The sequence below is a fragment of the Polypterus senegalus genome, unplaced genomic scaffold (genome assembly GCF_016835505.1).
Source record: "Polypterus senegalus isolate Bchr_013 unplaced genomic scaffold, ASM1683550v1 scaffold_5114, whole genome shotgun sequence".
Lineage (NCBI taxonomy): Eukaryota > Metazoa > Chordata > Cladistia > Polypteriformes > Polypteridae > Polypterus > Polypterus senegalus.
The window spans coordinates 1-22461 of record NW_024384868.1 but is presented as its reverse complement, the minus strand read 5'-3'; the positions used below and the strand labels follow the sequence as shown (position 1 = coordinate 22461).

The window sequence follows — 22461 nt, the reverse complement described above, 5'->3', positions numbered from 1 at the left end:
TACGCAAACTATTCCGAAGCGACGTTTGCACTGTTTTGTGTTTTTTGTATCTCACACCCTCATACACCTTTATGGTAAGAGTATCCCTTATCTATGATGGAGCGTTCGATCAGAAGAAAGTATGAAGCTGGTTTTAAATGAAAAGTTGTTGAAGTGGCGAAAGAAATCGGTAACTGCGCTGCTGCAACAAAAATCGATGCGTCCGAGAAACTGGTGCGAGATCGGAGGAGGCAAAAAAAAAACAAAAAAAAAACGATCAAGTGTCGTATTTTTGAACGGGTGTATAAGTCAGGGTCTGACTGTACGATCGGTTTTTCAGGTATCAAGATCCTACTTATACGCGAGTATATACAGTAGATGTTGGATAATCCCGATCGATTCTGAACCTCACACGGCCACCACTTTGGTTTCTAAAAGGCCGAGAAGGGAGATGTGAAAGGACGCGACTGGGCAGCATACCATACCTGTTCAAAGAGAAGCAGAAATTCCACGCTGTCTATGGGAATGTTGTCCGTATCCAGGAAACAGTAGACCTTAAAGCAGAGTCTCCATTGGCTGTCGGGGTCCTTGGAGGTCAGGCTACAAACAAAGGAAGTTTCTACGTGAGTGGGACGTGGAGGACCTCGTCAAGTCCAGTCAGTGTGTAGAATGAAAGTCGTGTTTGCGTGGCTCCTCAGAACAGCTGATAATGTAAATTCTATATGTAATGTACTGTACACACATACAGAGCCCTCCATCATGTTTTTGATGCGGATATTTTTTATTTTCTCGATGTCCCCCTCTGCTCCACAGTTTAAAATTACAAATCCAGCAATTCAGATTAAAGTGTGATTAAAGTGTGATTAAAGTGCACACTGCAGACTTTCATACATGTTGGTCACACCATAAAGAAATGACAACAAGGACCCTTCCGTTTTAGGGCACCATCATGTGTGGCACACAGCAATAGCGGGTAGACATTAAAGTCTCTGTCATATTTAGCTCTTTGTCACATGCAATGACTGCTTGACATCTGTGATTCACAGACATCACCAGGTGCTGAAGGGTCTTCTTTGGTGATGCTCTGCCAAACCTCTCATGCAGCCATCTTCAGCTCCTGCTTGTTTCGGGGGGCTTGTCCCCTTAGATTTTTTCTTCAGCATGTGGAAGGCCTGCTAATTTGGATTTAAGTTGGGTGACCGGCTTGGCCATTCAAGAATTTTCCAATTTTTAATTTTAGCAGTGTGTTTGGGATCGTAACCTTGGTGTTGGACAATTGACTTTGGAGCTTCAGCACATCAGGGGTTTCTGTACCCCTCAGAATTAACTGTGCAGCTGCCCTCAGTAAGACGGGGCAGCCATACATGCCACTTCATAACACTCCAGCACCGCCATGTTTAACAGATCAGCTGGTCTGCTTTGGATCTCGGACAGTTCCATGTTGCCCTCACACTCTGATCAGGTCCCTCTTTGTCTCATTTGTCCCCCCAAGACCTTTTCCCAGAATTCTGTGGGCTCTTTGAAATCCTCTGTCACAAACTGTCATCTGGCCCTCCTGTTTCTGTGGTCTGCCTCTTGCGGTGTGGCCTCTGTGTTTCTGTTCATGAAGTCTTCTCTGGATTAACACACACACTCACACATCGGCCCCCCGAAGACTGTTTCTATTCTGTCGGACACGCCTTTGGGGTCTTTGTCGTCACCATAGTGAGGATTCTTCTGTCATCAGCAGTGGAGGTCTTCTTTGGTCTAGCAGTCCCTTTGTGGTTCCTGAGCCCACCAGTGTGTTCCTTCTCCCTGATACTCCAGACAGTTGATGTCAGTCATCCTGAGGTTTTCCTGATGTCTCAGATGGTTTGACTCTTGTCTTTTCAGCCTCATCATGGCTTCTTTGACTTTCACTGGCACAGCTCTTGTCCTCGTGCTGAACAATGGCAGCTACAGACTCCAAAGGGTAGAAGCAGGCCGAGGTATCTGATGAAGCCATGAAACCCACCTGAGGAATCACAAACATGATGGTGCCCTGAAATGAGGGGGGCCGTGTAGAAAAGGTGTGGTGTGACCAAAATATATGAAAGGTCCGAGTTGTTTGATTTGTAATTTTAAACTGTGGAGCGGAGGGGGGACATCAAGAAAAAAAAATGTTTCCTTATCCAAAACATGATGGAGGGCTCTGTATGTGTGTATGTATACATTATATATATATATATATATATATATATATATATATATATATATATATACATACATACATACATACATACATACATACACACACACACACACACACACACACACACATATACATATATATACACATATATATAACAACAGCAACATTTATTTCTGTAGCACTTTTTCATACAAATAATGCAGCTCAAAGTAAGAATTCAAATCAGAGAACACTAACATAGAATAAAAGTAAGGTCCGATGGCCAGGGAGGACAGGAAAAAACAAAAAAAACAAAAAACTCCAGATGGCTGGAGAGAAAAAAATAAAATCTGCAGGGGTTCTGAGGTCACGAGACCACCCAGCCTCCTCTAGGTATTCTACCTAACATAAATGATCTCAATCAGTCCTCATTGTATTCGGGGTTCTCATGGAAGGACTTGATGATGACGATGATGGTCACATGGACGTCTGGCCTTTAATCCATCAATGTAGGGTCATCATGGTGCTTTGATCAGGTGGTGGTGGTGCACATCATAGCTACATATACTGCAGAAGTGCAGTCTTTTATATGCTGTATACACACACACACACACACACACATATATATATATATATATATATACACATACACATATATATACATAAACCTGTATATAACGTATCTATCGATCTGTCTATCTACAGTATATGTATCATCTGTCCTGTATGTATGTATATATATATATGTAAGACCGTGCCGTTCTGCATTATATGTAGCTATCTGTAGCCCCCCATCCTCATCCTCATATAACCCCACTACTCCATCTTTGTCTCCCTACGAGGAGTGATGAGTGACACTTACTTTTCAAACTTGGTCAGGACGTCGGCCACAATGCTGCTGCTGGCCACCAGCCACTCCCGGTGGCAGTTCTGCTCGTACAGGGCGAAGGTGTTAGGGCTGTGTTGGAGGCCCAGATGCTGCACCATTTTCTTCACCACCTGAAACAGTTGGAACCAAATGTGACTGACTGGAAGGTTGAGGCTGACAGCAGGGCAACAGTTTATCGTCCCCAAATTTACTATCAGACAACTGGCTGCCCCAACTATGATGGCCAGCGTGGGCCTCTATATGAAACACGGGTGCCAGTGTAGATGACAGCAAAGTCTAAATTCCTGTTCCTCTCTGATTTGGCCATTTATTGCGAGTTAGAATGGCTAAGCTGCAACATGGCAGACAATGGTGAAAAAAAAAAAAATGGTTTGGTGGGCATGCCACATGGCCAGTGGTGCCAGATAGGAGCTCCTTCAATTCAATTCATTCTTATGAGCCCAGCATGCTGTACGTGAATTAGAGATGTCACATGAAAACAGAAATGTAACCTACGCTAGACGGCCCAAAGTACGTGGACACCCGGGTGTTTCGTTGCTGACACACAGCCAGGCCGTCTTCATTGGCAAACACTGGCAGGTCATTCCTAACCTCACAGATGCTCTTCTGGCTACATGGACACAAACTCCTACAGACACACAACAGACTCTTATGGAAAAAGAAGAGTGGCAGCCAACTCCATGTTAATGCCCATGGAGACTTGGGGTGGGGTATCCATCAAGCTCACGTATGGTCGGTATGATGGTCAGGTGTCCATGCAGGTTTAGCTGAAGCACAACATGGAAGCATCAATCAACATACCCAGGAGGTCAGTAGATGATCTCCTCTTTGCTATCTGCAGACAACCCAAGGAAAAAAGGACCAATCACAGGGCCCTGAGGCCGACAAAAATGACATCATAAAAGAAAAAGAAAAAAATCTGAGGAAAAGCTGATGAGGTTTCATATTTAATAATCAGAACGGATGATCTTAGTGCAATTACTGAATTGTGCAGACGGCAGCATGTGGGCTTGCAAGTCAGCAGCACTGTGGTTCAAGCGGTGGCTGGTAATCTTCATCTTATTTATGTTTCACAAACAAAAAATACACGCAGAGTAACAATTATGAACACTACAGAGTTTAAGGGGGAGCAGTGTATGCTATAAAACACGGGTGTCCTGCTCCGGTCCTGGTGGGCCGCAATGGCTAACCTCCTTCTTACTAAGTGAGCCTTTTATCGCTTCTCATTTACCTTCTGTTTTTAATTGATGTGACTCAGACCCCCTTAGTTGTTTCTTTTTCCTTAATGAGCAGCCAAACCATAATGAGACACAAAACAACCTTGAAAATAAAGAAAGGTGAAGGTCTCGACCACGCTGGTCAGCTCAGGTCACCGAAACATCTCGAAGCTGGTGGTCTTGCAAAAAACAGAAAACAGCAACAAGTCCTGATATTCAATAATTAACAGCAAGAATTGGCTTCTCATTAAGGAACTTGTTGGAGTGAAACTGGCTGGAGTTTGATGTTCCAGTTTAGCTGGTCAACTGTCGGCTCGTTTCTGTTTAATGAAGAAACAAATCAAATCAGAGGACCGAATCCTTAAAAACAGGGATATTAAAATGAAGGCTAAAGGAGTTAATGAGCAGTAAAAACTGATCACTGATTAAGAAAAGGGTGGGAATGAAAACCTGCAGCTGCTGTGGCCCACCAGGACCGGAGTTTGGACACCCCTGCTATAAAATGATATTTCATCATGGAAAAAAATAATCCTCTTCTTCTTCTTTCGGCTGCTCCCATTAGGGGTCACCACAGCAGATCATCTTCTTCCATATCATCCTGTCCTCATCATCTTGCTCTGTCACCCCCATCACCTGCATATCCTCTCTCACCACATCCATAAACCTCCTCTTAGGCCTTCCTCTTCTCCGGCAGCTCTATCCTTAGTACCCTTCTCTCTGTATACCCAGCATGCATCTCTCCTCTGCACAGGTCCAAACCGACACCATCTCACCTCTCTGACTTTGAGCTGACCCTCTAATAATGTCATTCTAAGGAAGATGTCGGCTCGTCACACTGTTCAGATCAATCGGATTCTTACGTCTCAAGATGTGCACCTAGTTGACCTTTTTATATTTTCTTAAAGCAGAGTAGCAGATGCCGAAATTCCCGTTGTCGAAATTCTCTAATTTAAAGCGATTAACGAAGGCCGAAGTGTCACTCTCTCTCTCTCGGTCCTCCATTGTTCTTCATCACTCTACATGTCTGACTTGGTCTTACATTTATTTACCAGCCAGTGTTTGGTAAAATCAGTAAAAGCATCCAAAATTTGATCTGTTCAGGATGAATCTCGATGACAAACACTTATATCTCTCTATTATAAAAAAAAAAAAAATCTTGGAAGGAGACGAGACATGATCTTCTCGGAGACACTTTAACGTCCCGTGAGACAAAAGGACAGCTGCTGTACAGGCTTTTAAATGATCGACACACAGCACGACATGCCGATCACGCAGCTCGCCAACAGCTGATCCGACTGCATCTCCATAGCGTGCGTTCACAACACGAGTGGCAGAGAAGGGGGGGGGGGTATTGCAGGGAAAGGGGTGGTCTAGTGAAGCCAGCAGGGGGGCACAGCCCCTTAGTATTAAAAATTTAAAAAAAAAAGTAAACAAATTGCAGCTTCTAAAAAAATAATCATCTTGCCACGTCTTTGGGGTCAGTTCTGACTCGCCATTGACTTTAATGGATTGTTCCTCAGTATTTATTGTAGGGGAGTCTGTTTGTCTGTTTGTACTCTAAATGTAATCTGTTATTAAAAGTGGACAGGACGATCAATGGAGAGAAAATGGGATTCGGATGAAAAATCTGTTGACTCGGGCACTAAACCGAGGAGTCAGAGTCGGGTCAAAAAACAAAAAACCACATTGAGTCCGACATTGTGGGGGTGAAAACGATCAGCCCTGGGCATAAGTACGTCACTAGTCATTGGACGCATTTCCATGACATCCACCACCACAACAACTAAGTGGCCCGCATACATGTAAAGACACACAACCTGGTAATCCAGCGAGCGCGGACTGGCAAGAAAGTGCGACTCAGTAAGGACCACCGGATAAAGCGACAGAACAACAACAACAACAATTCTTTACATTTATATGGCACTTGTTCTCACCACTCAAAGAGCTTCAGTGAGTGGGGAGCCACTTCAACCACCACGAATGTGCAGCACCCGTCTGGACGATGTGCCCCTTTTACGTCAGTACGCTCACCACGTATGAGCGATTAGGTGCTGAAGTGGTCTGAGAGAAAGACAATTAGAGACGGGGGATGATTAGGGGGAACACAATAACTAGGCCATGGTGGGCAATTTAGCCAGGACATTGGGATTCACCCTACTCTTTACAAAGGATGCCCAGGGATCTTTAATGACCACAGAGAACCAGGACCTCGATGTCACGTCGTATGTTAAGGACGGCAGCATTTCAACAGTCCAGTGTCCCCGTCACTGCACTGGGGGCATTGAGATCCACATTCAGACAACAGGATAAGCGCCCCCTGCTGGCCTCACCAGCACCTCTTCCAGCAGCAACCCAGGCTTTTCTTATATTCCCCACCCCCCCCAGTCCTGGCCGGGCCGAGCTTCAGGGGGTGACCCTTTTCTGAAGGGCAGCTGGTGTGGCTGCTGGGAGCTACCCATCCGTTTCTTTCCTGATTTTGGTGCTTCAGAAAATGAAGAAATGCATTGTGGCCACCATGCTATCTGTCAGCAATGATGTGCTACAGAGAGTCTGGGATTGATGTGTGCCATGTGACACGGGGGGCTACAACCCGCAGCATTTGAGAGATGGAAGAGGAAAACCAGGAGAGTCAAATCCCTGTGGACTCCATGTCTATATTGTCCTTAAAAGTTGCTGAGTAGTCTTGGAAGCCTTCAGTTCTTTCTGAATGACCTCCTTTGTGTGCCCGCCGTCCTCCCACCGAGCAAAGACATGCAGGTCAAGTGACTTAGGGGAGCTGCTAAATCGGCCCTCGTGTGTGTCTGTGTGGTGTGTTGGTATTGTGTGTGTGTTGTGTTCAGCCTGTCCCACCTTGTGCCCTACGTTAGCTCGGACCCTCGTCATTTTATTTCCTAAGCCACTTATTTCACTCACATGACCCGACACAGAGATACATGTCAGTTGTTCCACCTCAGCCACATTCGATCACTCGGTGGGCAAACGATAATTTTATTCAAGAAGGCGGCAGGCCCATCATCTGTGGTGAGACAATACAAACACCACCAATTCGTGAACACTTTTACCTAAGGACCCCCATCTCCTTTACACAGCAGGGATCAACTTTCAGCCCATGATACCTCACTGCTTGGGTACGGATGCCAAACCCCCTCAACAGTATTAAACATTTCTTGTCTTATTTCCAAAAACAGAGACCAGGATCAGCAGCAAACCACCATCTCTCCAACGATCCAAAGCCATTCAGTCGGCTGTATGTTCCCTTCCTTAGTTAAAGTACGTCTGCCAACATTTTATTGCATTTCAGGAAAGGCAAATCTGGCAATCGGGGGTCATATGGACAGACAGCCGCATGCCCTCACCTCTTCTGCTGTTGTGTGTGAGCTGATGGGAACCTGAGAGACCTCCTGGCCCGGGCAATGCACCGTACACACCATCTCCTGCCGGTTCATCAGAATGTGGATCTCCTCCCAGGACGGGACCAACTCACGGCCTCTCGTCTTCTCCAGGGCTTCGGCTATAAATGCTGCGTAGTTATCCACCTCTGTGTCGGGGTGCTTGCTCTGAATCCTAAATAACAAAAAGAGGAAGAGGATTTGAAGAAGGTTTTGCCAGTTTATACGCCATTTAGCCCCCTTGAGGTCACGTCATATTAGCTTTAGCTAGATAGATAGATAGATAGACAGACAGACTTGAAAGGCACTACATAATAGACCGAAAGATGAAAGGCGCTATATGATAGATAGATGTGAAAGGCAATATATAAATAGATGTAAAAGGCAGTATGATACATAGATAGATAGATAGATGGATATAAAAGTCACTAATAGATAGATAGATGAAAGGCACTATATGATTGATAGATAGAAGGAAGGCACTATATATGATCTATGATAGATAGACAGATAGAGGTCCTTTTTACAGAAGCTCTTTAATTAATGAATATAAGTAAATCAATATGTATACACACACAAAGACATTTTTAGAATGACTAAAAATCAAGAAAATTAAAACAAACAAACAAACAAACAACAGAAAGAACAGCATCTGCCTTGGCAGTCCCAGTTCCCAGTCAGGCGCTATGCAGGTGTACTGCTGTTGGTATATACTGTACTGTAGGAGCCCCCCGTCACATTTCTTGACCCACTTCTGCTGAGTTACTTGCTGTGTGGAAGTCCTCCGTGTTGTTGCGTCACAGACAGGGTGTGCAGTGTTGTTCACAATGGCACTCGGTTTTGTTTGAATTCTCATTTCCGTCAGGTTGGTCCCCCATGGAGAATGGCTGCCAACAGTCATAGTGGACTAATGTCGATTGTTCGAACTGCTCGCAGCGACTCATCTCGAGACACAAACCGTACACGACCCTTCACACTGAACACATTGGCGAGTCATGACTACGCCCACCCCAAAAGGTGCCCCTTGGGTTGAAACCCACAGCTTTAGAAACTGTGATCTAAGACAATTATTTTTTTCAAAGTTGTGTGATGCTGGCACCTAACCGAGTATCAGTGGGCGCAAAGAGGGAATGAAACCTGGATGGAATGTCGGTCCATCACTGGGCACATTCACAATGGAGGGAAAACCACAAAGGCACCGGCAGAACATGAGAACTTCACCCTGGCAGTTTGCATGCCTTGGCCTTAAGTCCTGGATACCAGATCTACCTACCAGTGGGTATGTGGGCATTTATTCAGCTATGTAATGTGTGCCCATTTCTTTCTTTCTTTCTTGAAGGCAGTGATAAGACTGAGGTGAATGGTGATCTGCCATTAGAGCGGTTTGGGTGGGTGTGACCTGAACCCCCAAAACTGTAAGAAGCCTTTTCACCAATAAGCCCCTACACCGCTGTTGGGTGAAATGACTGAGCATCCACACGCCAACGTAAACCAAGGGGGTTTTGGGTCGATGAAAGAAACGATCGAGCATCTGTGACTTGAAATGACCAAGGGAGATAACCGATAAAAACGATGGGAGTACCCGGCGCTTACCGAAATGACCAAGGGGACCCCTGGGGGGGGCCATGAAACGATCAAGTCCTGCACTGAAATGAAGACTGAGATTCTGCACTGTGTTAAACGGCCAGTGTTGTTGTTAACGGTGAGGAGCCAAGTCACCCAGGGGGCTCGTGAGGGGTTTAATCAGATCTGTCATCGTGGGAATTTTGAAACAAACGTTTAAAGCCGTTTCTCAAGCAGATGTGTGCCCTGGCGAATTGTTAACAGAACGACAACTTGGGTGAAGATGGAGAAGTCGCTGGACTCCCGCTAAGCCGTCAGGCGATTGGCTTCAAACAGACTTCACGGGAAGCACTCATAAAAGGGCCCCTTGTGCAAGCAGGATTCGCTGAGGGGGGAACAAATGCAGCCGTCCCATTCCCGAGAAGTGAATCAGCTGCTAAAAAAAGCACAACTTCAGCAAGTCCACCTGCAGCCGGCGACGCGGCCCTGTGTGCGACAAGTGGAAAGAGAGAAAGACGGTCAAGGCCTGTAAATAAAGCACAAGATGACAGTTAAAATGGGTCAAAAGTTACATGGGAGGGGATATTGGGGGGGGGATGTGTTTGTTTGTTGACTACACTCTGTTGTTAACACAAAAGCCCCCACAAGATGTTCTTCCCGTAAAGTCATCTGGCATTCCGCTTGCAGGAAACGAGAGCGGGTGGCTTTTCCCAAAATAACGTCTGAATGGAGCTCTGTGGCTTTCATCAGGAACACAATCCGATGTGTTCGGTAATTTAATTTGGAAAATTCCACTCCATTCTTTGATGTTTTTGGCCTTTTTTTTTTCTCTCCCCCTACTCTGCGGCCACTGCTCCTTACCATAGTCACACCTGCACGCTCACTGCTGGACGTTAAACAAACGGAGATAGAAATGTCCCTAGCAGGTGTGTCAGGGTAGTCTGCTGCAAACAAACCAACATCGCACAGGGTCCGAGTCCCACATCTCGGGCAGACCCTACAGTGTGTCCTGGCGAGGGGAGCGCAGCAGATCATGCACAGGTGTACCCCAAGGATCGGTGCTGGGTCCTCTACTCTTCTCTGCTTCACTGCCCAATCCCATGGGTTCTCTTATCAGTGCTGTGACAATGACACACAGCTGGACCTGTCATTCCCTCCGGAGGACAATACGCCATCAGCTGGAGTCTCTGCAAGTCTTACTGATATCTCAACCTGGATGAAGGACCACCATCTGCAGCTCATCCTGTGAGTTTTTTGTGATCCCGGCCAGCCAGTCTGCTCAACATCTTGTCTCGGTGTCACTAACACCTGCCGGGTCAGTAGGTGACCTTAGGGTGGCTCTCTTTCTCTGACCACATTTCTACTGTGTCTCTCGTCCATGCAGGTCCACGCTGTACAACATCCACAACGTCAGACCCTCATCTGGTAGAGCAGGCAGCACAACCTCTGGTTCAGGCTTTGGTCTCGTCACGTCTGCAACTCACTTCTGGGAGGAGGAACCGCATGTGCTTGTATTTAACCAGCTGAGAGACTGGCACATGGCACTCCAAGTTCAAATCCCTGATGCTGGCCTACAAAGGGTCCGCACCCGAGTATATATGGAGACACTGGTGAGGGGCTCTGCTCCTTCTCACCCACTAAGGTCTGCAAGTGCACAGCGTCTGGTGATGCCACCTCTGTGTGGTATCAAGTCTCAATCCTGACTCTTTTCCTGTTGTAGTTTCTTGCTGCCCACCTCCATCTGTACCGCTGACCCCCTCAAGAAACGACTGAAGACCCGTCTGTTCTGTGAATATCTGTCTGTCTGATCGACTGGACTTTGCTCTGAGATCTTTTACACTGTTGGTTAATTTGTCGTTACATTAACTTTAATCGCTTTATCAATTAAAATCGACTTAGCTGTACCCCGTAGCTCCTCCTACATAGGCGTGAAACACTCAAAATTCAAAATATGTTCATTTCTATTGAGAACAATTTATACTGATAAGGTTTCCTATCCGAGGGCCTCTTGATATGCAATATTCTTGGCTTTGCAATCTTGGGTGAGCACATTGAGGTTTCTTGGGGAACTAAACTGAGAGAAAGCGACGTACAGCTGACCATGCGAGAGGCCTGGTGAACGAAGATCAACCCCGGCCAACCTGAGGGTTGGTCCCTGGGCCTCGTTAATCGACACTGCAAAGAGGACTGCGAGAGATTAAAACCCTCTGGCCAATGCCACATCCTGTGATGACGACCACCTCCGTGATGTTGATCTGAAGCGGACGGACCGGGAGACGGGGCACCATTGCTAAGTTTGGGTGGGCTCAGGTTTCTCAAAAGGATAATCGGTGCGGTGCTCCAACTTTAAATGCTATGTTTGGGTCGGCATGCCAGGAGGATTAATGATATTTAAACATTCTGTTAGATAATAAACGAAATCGTGGTGTTCTAAAACGGTATGTCTGAGACAGAGGGTCAAATAATTTGGGTACCAATTGATTCATTTTATGCCCCAAACCAACCCCACATCACCCACCCCCACCCCACCCACTCTGACCGCAGCCTCTCTCTTCACTTTGCGCTTATAAATCGCTGCCGCCAGTGAACTTTGATACTTAGGGCGATGAGAGAAGTTGCAAAACCAACCGGAATGTTCAAGCAAATTCTAGATAAAACCCGATCTAAATTGATTAAGTAGCTCTCTCATTCGCTAGCTTGCGGATATAAGATATGCCCACCGAGGCTGGTGCGTGAGTGAAGAGGGTCCCACCCATCCACCCCTCAGGCCGCTGCGTCTCTCTCGGATTAGCCCAAATACAGCGAACTTTGATTCTTAGCGCGATGAGAGAAGTCGCAAAATCAACCGGAATGTTCAAGCAAATTCTAAAACAAATGATCTAAATCCGTTAAGGAGTTCTCTCGTGAAAAGTGGACAGACAGACCCAATTAGAACGGAGGTTGGCGCGTGAGTGAGGATGGCCTTGCCCAGCTCCCTAATCCTGAGGTTCCTCCTCCCCTCGGTCCCACCCCATCTCTCTCAGATTCGCACTTATTAATTGCTGCCGCCAGCGAACTATGACTCTTAGCGCAATGAGAGAAGTTGCAAAACCCACCAGAATGTTCATGCAAATTCTAAATCCGTTAAGTAGTTCTCTTGTTCGCTAGCTAAATGGATGTAAGATACGCTCCAAGGCTGGCACGTGAGTAAGGAGGGTCCCGCCCCCCAACCCTCGGCCTGCTGCATGTCTCTCGGATTCGCACTTATAAAATCGGTACCGCAAGTGAACTATGATACTCAGCGCGATGAAAGAAGTGCATGTCCGAGACAGAGGGTCAGATAATTCAATGATTCATTTTATGCCATCCCCTTCCCTTGGCCCACAGCCTCTCTCCTCGCTTTGCGCTTTTAAATCACTCCTGCAAGCGAACTATTATACTCAGCGCGATGAGAAGTCGCAAAATCAACCGGAATGTTCAAGCAAATTTGAGAAAAGAATCCGTTAAGCAGTTCTCTCATTCGCTAGCTAAACGGATGTAAAATACGCCCCAAGGCTGGCGCGCGAGTGAGGAGGGCTCCGCCCCCTTCCCTCAACCCACTACGTGTCTCTCAGATTCGTGCAAATAAATCGGTACCGAAAGCGAACTGTGACTCTTAGCGCAATGAGAAAAGTCGCAAAATCAACCGTAATGTTTAAGCAAATTATAGAAAAAAACGGATCAAAATCCGTTGCGTAGTTCTCTCGTTCGCTAGCTAAGCGGAGGTAAGATACACACCCCGAGGCTGGGCCGTGAGTGAAGAGGGTCCCGTCCCCCTCCCCTCTGTCCACCGCGTCTCTCTCAGATGTGCCCAAATAAATCGGTACCCTGCCTGGCTCCCTACTCCTGACATCACGCTTCCCAGTCCCCTCGGCCCGCTGCGTGTCTCATGGATTCGCGATAATAAATTAGTACCACAAGTGAACTCTGATACTCCGCGCGGTGACAGAAGTCACAAAATTAACCGAAATGTTTAAGAAAATTATAGAAAAAAGCCCTCTCTAAATCCGTTAAGTGGTTCTCTCGTGAAACGCGGACAGACAGGCAGGCAGACGTTAGATTTTATATATAGAGAGATGGTGGTAAATGATTACTTTATCACCTTCTGTTTTTTTTTCCTGTCCTATTACCCTTGCTGAGCACACAGGCCCCAGCCTAATGTTACTTGATTATGTTGACATCACTTGCAAGTCACTTTGGATAAAAATAAATGCAATTGTAAATGTAGAAAGGTGGGCTTGGGATGGAGAGTTGGGAGTTTTCCCAGTGTAACCCTGAAGCGCCGGCACAACTCATTGTTTTCGCTTACCGTTTGAGGTGGAAACGCAGATACTTGAGTACAGGGAGGCCCGGCAGGAAGGTGCAGCTCATGCAGGTCAGCAGCTGCCAGTAGCGTAGGTGGGCCTCTGTCTCGGGCGACGACACGCCACTCGTCTGCTTGATCAGCTGACAGTAGACTTCATCCCTGAGCGGCTGCAAGTCCTGGCAGGTCTGCAGGACCCCCTGGATGAGAGGCACCGCGTCACGGGCCGTCTCCAGCTGCTGGATAGAGTTGAAGATCTTGACGGCCTCGTCCCTCAGAGTGGAGTAGCCTTTGCTGCTGCTGTTGCTGTAAACTGGATGGAGGAAAGGCAGAAAGAAGACAAAAGTGAAACCTTTAAGTAGCGTGTTTTGTTACGTCACGATACGTCACGTCATATCACGTTATTGCATTAGATTCAATAAACTTTATTAATCCCATAGGGAAATTCAAAATGCTCCTAGTCTACGGAGTCACTAGACATAAAACGATAAGCTCAAAGTGAAAATCACAACGGCCATCTGTGGACTTGAGATCTCCCAGACTCCTGTGTCAGCATCAGATGATGGAGAAGCTCCTCAAAGAGCCCTGGCGATTTAGCAGGTGTGAGACAAAACTTCGTTTGTTTGAATTTTACGATACAAAACACGAAATGTGGCCTTGTATTGTGTACCGTATGACACTAAAAACACCAAGGAAGCCCTGCTTCCGATTAGGAAAAAATGAACATTTCTTTTATGATAATTTCATACTGTGGCAACATTAAACCGCAAAGCCAACATCGAAGCGTATCGCCTCATGCCCACTTTTTAGGCGATTTATTTTTCATTCCACCTTTAAAAAATTTCCGCTCTCATTAGCACGTTCAGTTTGGACACCGTAGCCCAGAGATTAAGAATGACGAGGGCAATGTTTCTGTCTGAAATGTCAGAGGGCCAATTGTAGACCACTCTGATGGTCCCGAACCCCAAACTCCACTGTGTAAGGATTTGGGAGATTCAGTGGGCTGGCTGGGGTGTGACCTCCGAAACTTGAAAGACCTGGCATGATAAACTTGTTCAGGATGGGGAGCAGGCACTGGTAAAGCATGTTGCTGCACCCACCACACGACGAAACAGCTCGGGATCCCGGTTGGCAACTCCCGCCAAGGCAGACACGCGGTCCAGTCCCACCCTCCGGAAATTACCCTCCATCTGCCGCAGCTGGTTACATGGGGGTCCCCTTGCCCTGGTTCAGCCACTCAATGAGGGTCCTGTGAGCTGGATCACCCTCGGGTAATCGTGCCACAAGGCCGTAGTGCCGTAACTGACGCTCCCTCACAATGCAGGTAATGTGCCTCATTCGGGAAGTCAAACCAGCGCTCCCTAAGGATTGGCTGAGCAGAAACAACATCCATCTTACCTTATTTTGTGTGCTGGGATCTAGAAGGTTGTCGGTTCAAATCCCGTTACTGCCAGAAGGTGGTCCACTTGAGCAAGACGCCCTTAACTTAGAAGAATTAATCTAGGGACGCTATAAAATGACTGACCCTTCGCTCTTAACCCTTATGGTCATGCGAACCTCAAGGATTAATAAAGTATATCATCATCATCGCATGATTTAAAAAGCACGGATCAATTATGCATGGGGTCAAATAAAGATGTTCATTTATTGATGAAGACCACGTCTCCCTTTTCACTAACGGACGCAGGTCGTAGTCAGTGAGGTTAAGTTTCACTTGACACAATAAAGAAAAGAAGGTCCGACTTACTCTTGTGCTCCACGCTGCCATACTGGAAGGGGAGCAGCGGCGCGTACAGCGGGCTCTGGGTGTACTTCAGGATGGAGTTGTGCCTGTAGATGTTCTCCACGGCTTCCGGGTTGAATTTGTTCTCCTAAATAAGAAGGACATCAGTCAGCGCCCCTCAGAGCAATTAATCAGATGAACTTTTTAAGAAGGAATTCTGTTTATTTCGAGAATGGTCTGTTAATGGCCTACACACAGAATAGAGCGGCGATTCCCAACTGGGGGGCAATTCGAGAATTTAGGTACGTTAAACAATTTATAAAAAGAAAAAACAGAAATTCACTGTTAAAAATGATAGGGAAAAAAATTTTTTTTTATTTTTTTACAGAGACATTTATATATTGATAGACAGATAGATAGACAGGATGGTGAAGAACCCTTTAATTTATGATTTTACAACTGGCTTGGGTTTTTCTACTTAGAAATCGTTTTTACCATTAAAATAATATGAACTGTAACAAAGGTTATAACATTGAGCAATATAACAAAAATATAACATGATCAAAATATTACAGAAAAAGCTGTCATTAAAGTTATTTTATATTTATGAATATCCCTTATTATATGTTTTCAAAACTATATTTGCTGTATTTTCATCTTACTTCATATATATATATATATATATATATATATATAAATATATTTTTAACAATTTCTTAGTGATTTCTTCAACTATCCTTTCCCTCTTTTGTTTCCATGTTCTTTGTTTACACCATGAATGACATTACAGGCTTCCTCCACGCGAGTAGGAGTTCACTTTTTGAATCAATAATAATAAGAATAAGGTATCTGAACATTACAACCCTCTGGACGAGGACAGGCCATCCAGCCCCACAAAGCTCGCCAGTCCTCTCCACTTATTTCTTCAAAATAAAAATTAAAGTCGAGTTTTGAAAGTCCCTAACGGCTTACTGTCTACCACACTACTTGATTGCTTATTCCAAGTGTCTGTCGTTCTCTGTGTGAAGTAAAACTTCCTAATGTTTGTGCGAAATTTCCCCTTCACAAGTTTCCAACTGTGTCCCCGTGTTCTTGATGAACTCATTTTAAAATACAAGTCTCGATCCACTGGACTAATTCACTTCATCATTTTAAACACTTCAGTCAAGTCACCTCTTAATCTTCTTTTGCTTAAACTGTAAAGACTCAGCTCTTTTAATCTTTCCTCATAACTCATCTCCTGTAGTCCTCAATCAGCCTCGTCGCTCTTCTCTGGACTTACTCCTATGCTGTGATGTCCTTTTTGTAGCCTGGAGACCCAAACTGCCCACAGGACTCCAGATGAGGCCTCACCAGTGTGTTATAAAGCTTGAGCAGAACCTCCTGTGACTTGTACTGCACACGTCAAGGCGCTATATAACCTGACATGCTGTTAGCCTAAATAATGGCTTCTGAACACCGTTGGGAAGTCGATATCTGAGAGTCCACTATGACTAACTCCTTCTCATAAGGTGTACTCCCGATTTTCTGACCCCACCATTGTGTATTCAGACCTCACATTTTCACTTCCTATGTGTAATTCTTTACATTTACTGACATTAAATTTCATCGTCCACAAATCTGCCCAAGCCTGTCTGCTGTCCAAGTCCTTCTGTGATGATATAACAGATTCCAAATTATCTGCTAATCCACATATTTTGGTATCATCTGCTAACTTAACCATCTTGTTCCTTATATTCCTACCTAAATCATTTATAGATATTAAAAATAGCAGCGGCCGCTGCACTGCCCCCTGCTGGTCACCACTCTTAACCTCTGATGAGGTTCCTCACACCTTCACCCTCTGCTTCCTGTGTCTGAGCCAACTCTGAACCCACCTAAAAACATCACCCTGAACTGCCACTTCTTGTAGTTTGATGCCCACCCTCTCAGGTGGCACCTCATCAAACGCTTTCTGAAAGTCCACATCAATAATCTCATGAGCTCCTCTCTGGTCGTACCCTTTTGTTGCCTCCTCATAGAACTTCAGCCTGTTAGTAAAAATCGACCGCCCTCTTCTGTCCCCACTCGGACCGTTTCTAATAACTCCCGTCCTCGCCAGGCGTTGCTCAATCTTATCCTTAATAATTCCTTCCATTCATTTTCTTGTGATGCACGTTAGTATCTGTTACAGTGGGGGACATCATGATTTGAGAGCGGCCTAGGTGAGGCACGGCCAAAAAAAGGTTGGAACCACTGGAATAAAACCAAGGACAACTAGCGCGAGGGGCCGGAGCGTAACGCAGTCTACTAACATAAAACTGAGGGAGGAAAGGTCTGTCTGGATGGCGCTTTAACAAGAAGGCCTTAGTGCGATGACACCAGTGTGAGTCCGAGCCGAACGGCTGATGTCACAGGCAGGCAATACTTCTTAAGACAGTGACAGAGAAGTACAAGACTATATATATAATAAATATTTCAAAAACGTGGGGGTGTGGGTTACACCAGAGAGACTAAATAAACCCAAAGCTGGCCTTGACCACTCGAACACTTGACCATACAAGTATCTGAGCAGCAGAAGTGGGCAAACTCTGCTCCCTTGGCGGGCAGCAGTTCTATATTTCAGCTAAGTTGATTTGCGATAAATGCCTAGAAATTAGGCCCCCCCACTTCTTTTTTTTTTTTTAAGTCTTGTATTAAGACAAACATACCCAGCTCAGGCTTCCGGTGGGCCAATATTTATAATGGCAGCATGACATGCAAGACAGGAGCTATGGGATGGGACGCCAGTTCACTGCGGCACACACAGCGCCTACGCAAAATACGGCAGAGCCTCGTATTTCGGACTTTATTCGTTTCAGGAGGCCTCTGAGTCATTCGAAGTCCAAATCACTTTTCCCCATTAGAAATAATGGAAAGTGAATGAATCCGCTCCCACACCCTACACAGCACCCATTTCGATAAACAGCAAACACGCAGAAATGAAGGTAAAAAATAATTCAACTTAATGCCCCGTCTTTATATACAACACACTGCCATGGCTGTCCGTTTGTCTGTCCAGGGTTTTAACTCACCTGTAGCTCACAAACCGTTTGACCTGAAATGTGGTACACATACACTACGTGACGTCTACTGCCCGCTTTCAGGGTGGTGATTGAACTCCAAGGTTATTCCTCTTTTTATTTTATTTTATTGTAGAATCAACTCTCGGCATTGGCCAGCAGGGCGGCCGTGTGGCGCATGCGTACGGGCGCCGTTCTCATCCCCTGCCACCTTCGCCGTCACTTCCTCTACCTCTTCATATTTTATGTCATTCTTGAGGCAGATTGAAGACTTTAGTGCCAGTTTAAGTGAAAAATTAAAGAAAACATACTAAGTCATTGCAACACAAACACTGACTTAATCAGTTTTAATGTGAAATGATGCTGACGGACGAAGAGAAGAAGCGGGCCGCTAGGGCGGGGAAAAGAAGAGCTGCTCAGGAAGCACATGAGTGGTAAACGTACAGAGAAAGAGGATGAAGACTAGGAATGCTCAGGTCAAGTGTATTCACGCAGGGCGCCGTTACTGGTAAATAATAAATCAAAACATGAAAGCAATAAATAATATACGTTGTGATTGGTGGGCTCTATGCCATTACCCGGCTGGGATGCCAGCTGGATGGAAGGACTTGGGGGCATCTTCAAGGCACTACCTTCCCTGGGATGCTAGAGGACAGCCCTCCTGGGTGGCTGTGGCACTACGGATTCCCGCAGGGCACGCTGGGGCTTGGGGTTTGGCACAGCCCTGTTGGGCCACCAGGGGGAGCTGCAGAGCCCTATAATGGACTGCCACCAGACCTGGGAGTAATTCCAGGTAATGCTGATGAGCCACCTGGAGCAATCCCAGGAGTAAAAAGGAGCCACCTCACTCCATTCGAGTCGGGAGGAAGAGGACAAAGAGGAGAGGAGTGGAGTGGAGGCAGAGAGAAGGAGAGAGGACAGAAGGAAGAGACTGTGCTTTGTCTTGTGGACATTGTGCTCTTGTGCGGAGCGTAGAAAATGAAGGTGTGCTGTGTGACAATTTGGGGCCTGCCTGCCTGTCTGTCTGTCTGTGTCGGGGTTCCGGTGGCTGTACGTGCCCTGCTGGTCCACAATGTAAATACTGTATTATAAAATGAAATGTATGGCGGCGCACATAGACGCAGAGGCTCTGTGCTCTTCCTTTCAGCACGTTGTTCGTCCTTTTGTGTACGTCATAATGACATTCTGCTTGGAAAATAACGTCCACAGCCGGCACAATCTCCTAAGAACAGCTGTGCAGCAGAGTGGACAGTAACAGCTGAGTCTCTCTGCTTCCAGAGATAGCCGGGCAGAAGCGGGGCTGGCATGCTGGCGAGGCTACAGCGGCGCCTATTTCCTAGCATTTTTCTCACCAACGCAGGATCCCTCACGTAAAAGATGGACGAATTGAAGGTGCAGGTTGCAGTGATTAAGATTGCTGAAGACAGTTGCATTCTGCTAGTTACAGAGACCTCATTCCAGATACAGCTATCGAGCATTTTTGTTGGTGTTCTGTAGAAAAGGCGTCTTTGTCAAATAAAAATCGTTTATTTGAACCTGGAATTGTGTTGGGTATTGCTGTGTCTGCAGCTTGAGGATCAGTGGCGCCCCCTGGTGGGTACAATGCATATAAAGGTAACAAGGAATAAGGAATGTCAGTGTTTTGGACTGTCAGGCAGCATTTGTGGCTGAAGTCGCCAGCCCTGCCAGCCCTTTGCGTAACACCAGGGTCTGCCAGGCAACGCAGTATTGAACAGTGGTGGGCATATGTGTACTGGAGAGTCGGCATGCAGTCGCTAAATTTGACAGGCCCAGCGATTTCTAGTCGTGTTAAGTGACATAGTCTGGCGAGGAGATCATCAGCTGCTGTCGTCACAGTCTGACATACCCAACACGACTAGATGTCGAGTTAATAGGACTTCTGGATAATCAGTGATTCCAAGTGGGCTCTGTGATGGACTGGCGTCCCATCCGGAGTTCATTCCTGCATTGCACGTAATGCTGCCAGGGTTTGAGAACAGTATATTACAATCGTATCCGCCAATGCACACAACATGCATCTAAAAAAAGCCTTAGGTGTTTACAGCGCAGCGACTGCTTCACGTCAACTCCATAGAGGCTCCTCGCTGTCTGCAGACGAATCACGGCTTTGTCGCCGTTTTGTACCCTCCCTTTAGGCCGACTCTGATAGGAGGGTACAAATCGGCGAGGGGCTTTGGAAGGCACAACAGTTGTTCATAACAGGGGTCGTCAGCTCCGGTCCTGGAAGGCCCCAGTGACTGGAGGTTTTCATTTTAACCCTTTTCTTAATTAGTGACCTGTTTGTGCTGCTAATGAACTTCTTTTAAATTCATTTTAATTGACTTGGCTGAACGCATGCGAATGAGAAGCGATCGGATCATCTGCTGGCTTTCTGCTGCTGGCGAGCTGCGCGTTTTGCTCGTCTCTTGTCGTTGTTTGAAGAGCTGGGGCACATGACTCGTGTCTGCCAAAAGCAATCCAACAACTGCTAGGTTAGATGTCCGTGGACTTGTTTTAAATGATGTCTCACTGGACATTGTAAAAACAAAACTTGTCCTTTAATTCCGGCCCCAGGCATGGTTAAATCTCTTTCTCGCAGGACGTATAACGCCACTCACGTTGTGAAGTGGGCGGCTGAACACACGCCGAGGAGATGCAGTCGGATCATCTGCTGGCTTGCTGATGCTGGCAAGCTGCGTGTTCTGCTTGTCGTTGTTTTAAGAGCTGGGAGCACATGAAGCTTGTCTGCCAAAAGCATCCCAACAACTGCGAGATTAGATGTTCGTGAACTTGTTTTATATTGTTTATAAGTAGGGCGTGACGTGCAAAAGTCACCGTCTCACGGGTTTTGCTTCCTAAGGTTGTGATGTCTAGTCTCACGTGTCGTCAAAGTGTCTCTCCGAGATGATCAGGTCTCGAAAGGAGGCGCGCTACGCTCCTGCCACTTCGCGTCTCTGCCACTCGCGTTGTGAAGTGGGGGAGCTGAACGTACGCTAAGGAGATGCGGTCGGATCAGCTGCTGCTGGCGAGCTGCGTGTTCTGCTTGTCGCGTTGCACGTCAATCATTTAAAAGCCTGTGTAGCAGCTGTCCTTCTGTCTCACGGGACGTCAAAGTGTCTTCCTGAGAAGATCGTGCCTCGTCTCCCTGATAGGGTTGTTTTTTTATAATAGAGAGATGTTACTTATATCCTTAGCCCGACATCCACATATCATATGTGTTTACAAAGTGGGTTTTAATAAGTTCACATGTGTTTAAAGCGTGCGGGAGGGGTACTTTAAGGCTTAAACTATAAAAAAAATGTTTATTTATATGGTCTTTCTATATCGCAGATTTTCACCTATCGCTGATGGGTCTGGAACGTAACTTCCGTGATAGGCGGGGAATCACTGTGCCAGCATTGGCTGATCGGTTCCCATCTGATCGTGGTGCTAAGCACGTTCGAGTAGCTGATACGCCTACAGCAGCGTTCATCTGGGACGACCACCACTTATGACGACAAGAGGTACAAACCATATTGTGTCACAACGCGACCGCCAACACTGCCCACCTGCTGTACGAAGACAGCCAGGTAGCTGGCCCACCGTGCATTCCTGCTGGCCATCGAGGTGCCACTGCCTCCAGAAATGCCGAACTTGCGCCAACAGCAGCCCCGTTTTATGTTGATTTATATATAAAACCATTGCTTTGTGTGCTTTTCAGAAAACTGAGTGTTTTGGAAAAAATATTCAGCCGTCAAACAGTTAATTAGGCAGCCAAACAATCATGAGATATAAAATGAACCAAAAACGACTGGTGCCTGTCATACGATATCTGAAAATAAAGAAAGGTGAAGGCCTCAGGATCGTTCATCTGCTCAGGTCCACAAAACATTTTAATAGCGCTCTTAGAAAAGAGAAAATCAATAATTTCGGGAATGTCTGCTATGGCACAATGAGAGCAGCGACAATCCATGGAATTAAAAAACGAGTTTAATTAACAACAAGACTCGGCGCCCGATTAAGCAACTGGTTGGAGTTTGAGGCCCTGACTTACAGTCAAAGTAAAAAGTATGTGAACCCCTAGGCATTCTCTCTATTTATGTCTAATTCCCATATAAATCACGGCCGTATCTTCATGTCAGTCCCCATACAACACAGTCTCCTATAACTAAAGATGCACAGAGAATATTTGACCATATTGAATAAATCAT

At 46.1% G+C, this 22461-nt stretch overlaps 1 protein-coding gene across 1 annotated transcript; it reads right to left on the bottom strand.

The window, feature by feature from the left end:
• Positions 1-264: 264 nt before the first annotated feature.
• On the bottom strand, positions 265-15378 carry LOC120522142 (unconventional myosin-X-like; the record flags this gene model as incomplete). Its single annotated transcript, XM_039743282.1, has 5 exons — positions 265-579; positions 2991-3127; positions 7591-7798; positions 13514-13820; positions 15255-15378. Coding segments are annotated over 5 exons (945 nt in total), but the record flags the coding sequence as incomplete, so codon positions are not given.
• Positions 15379-22461: the final 7083 nt, after the last annotated feature.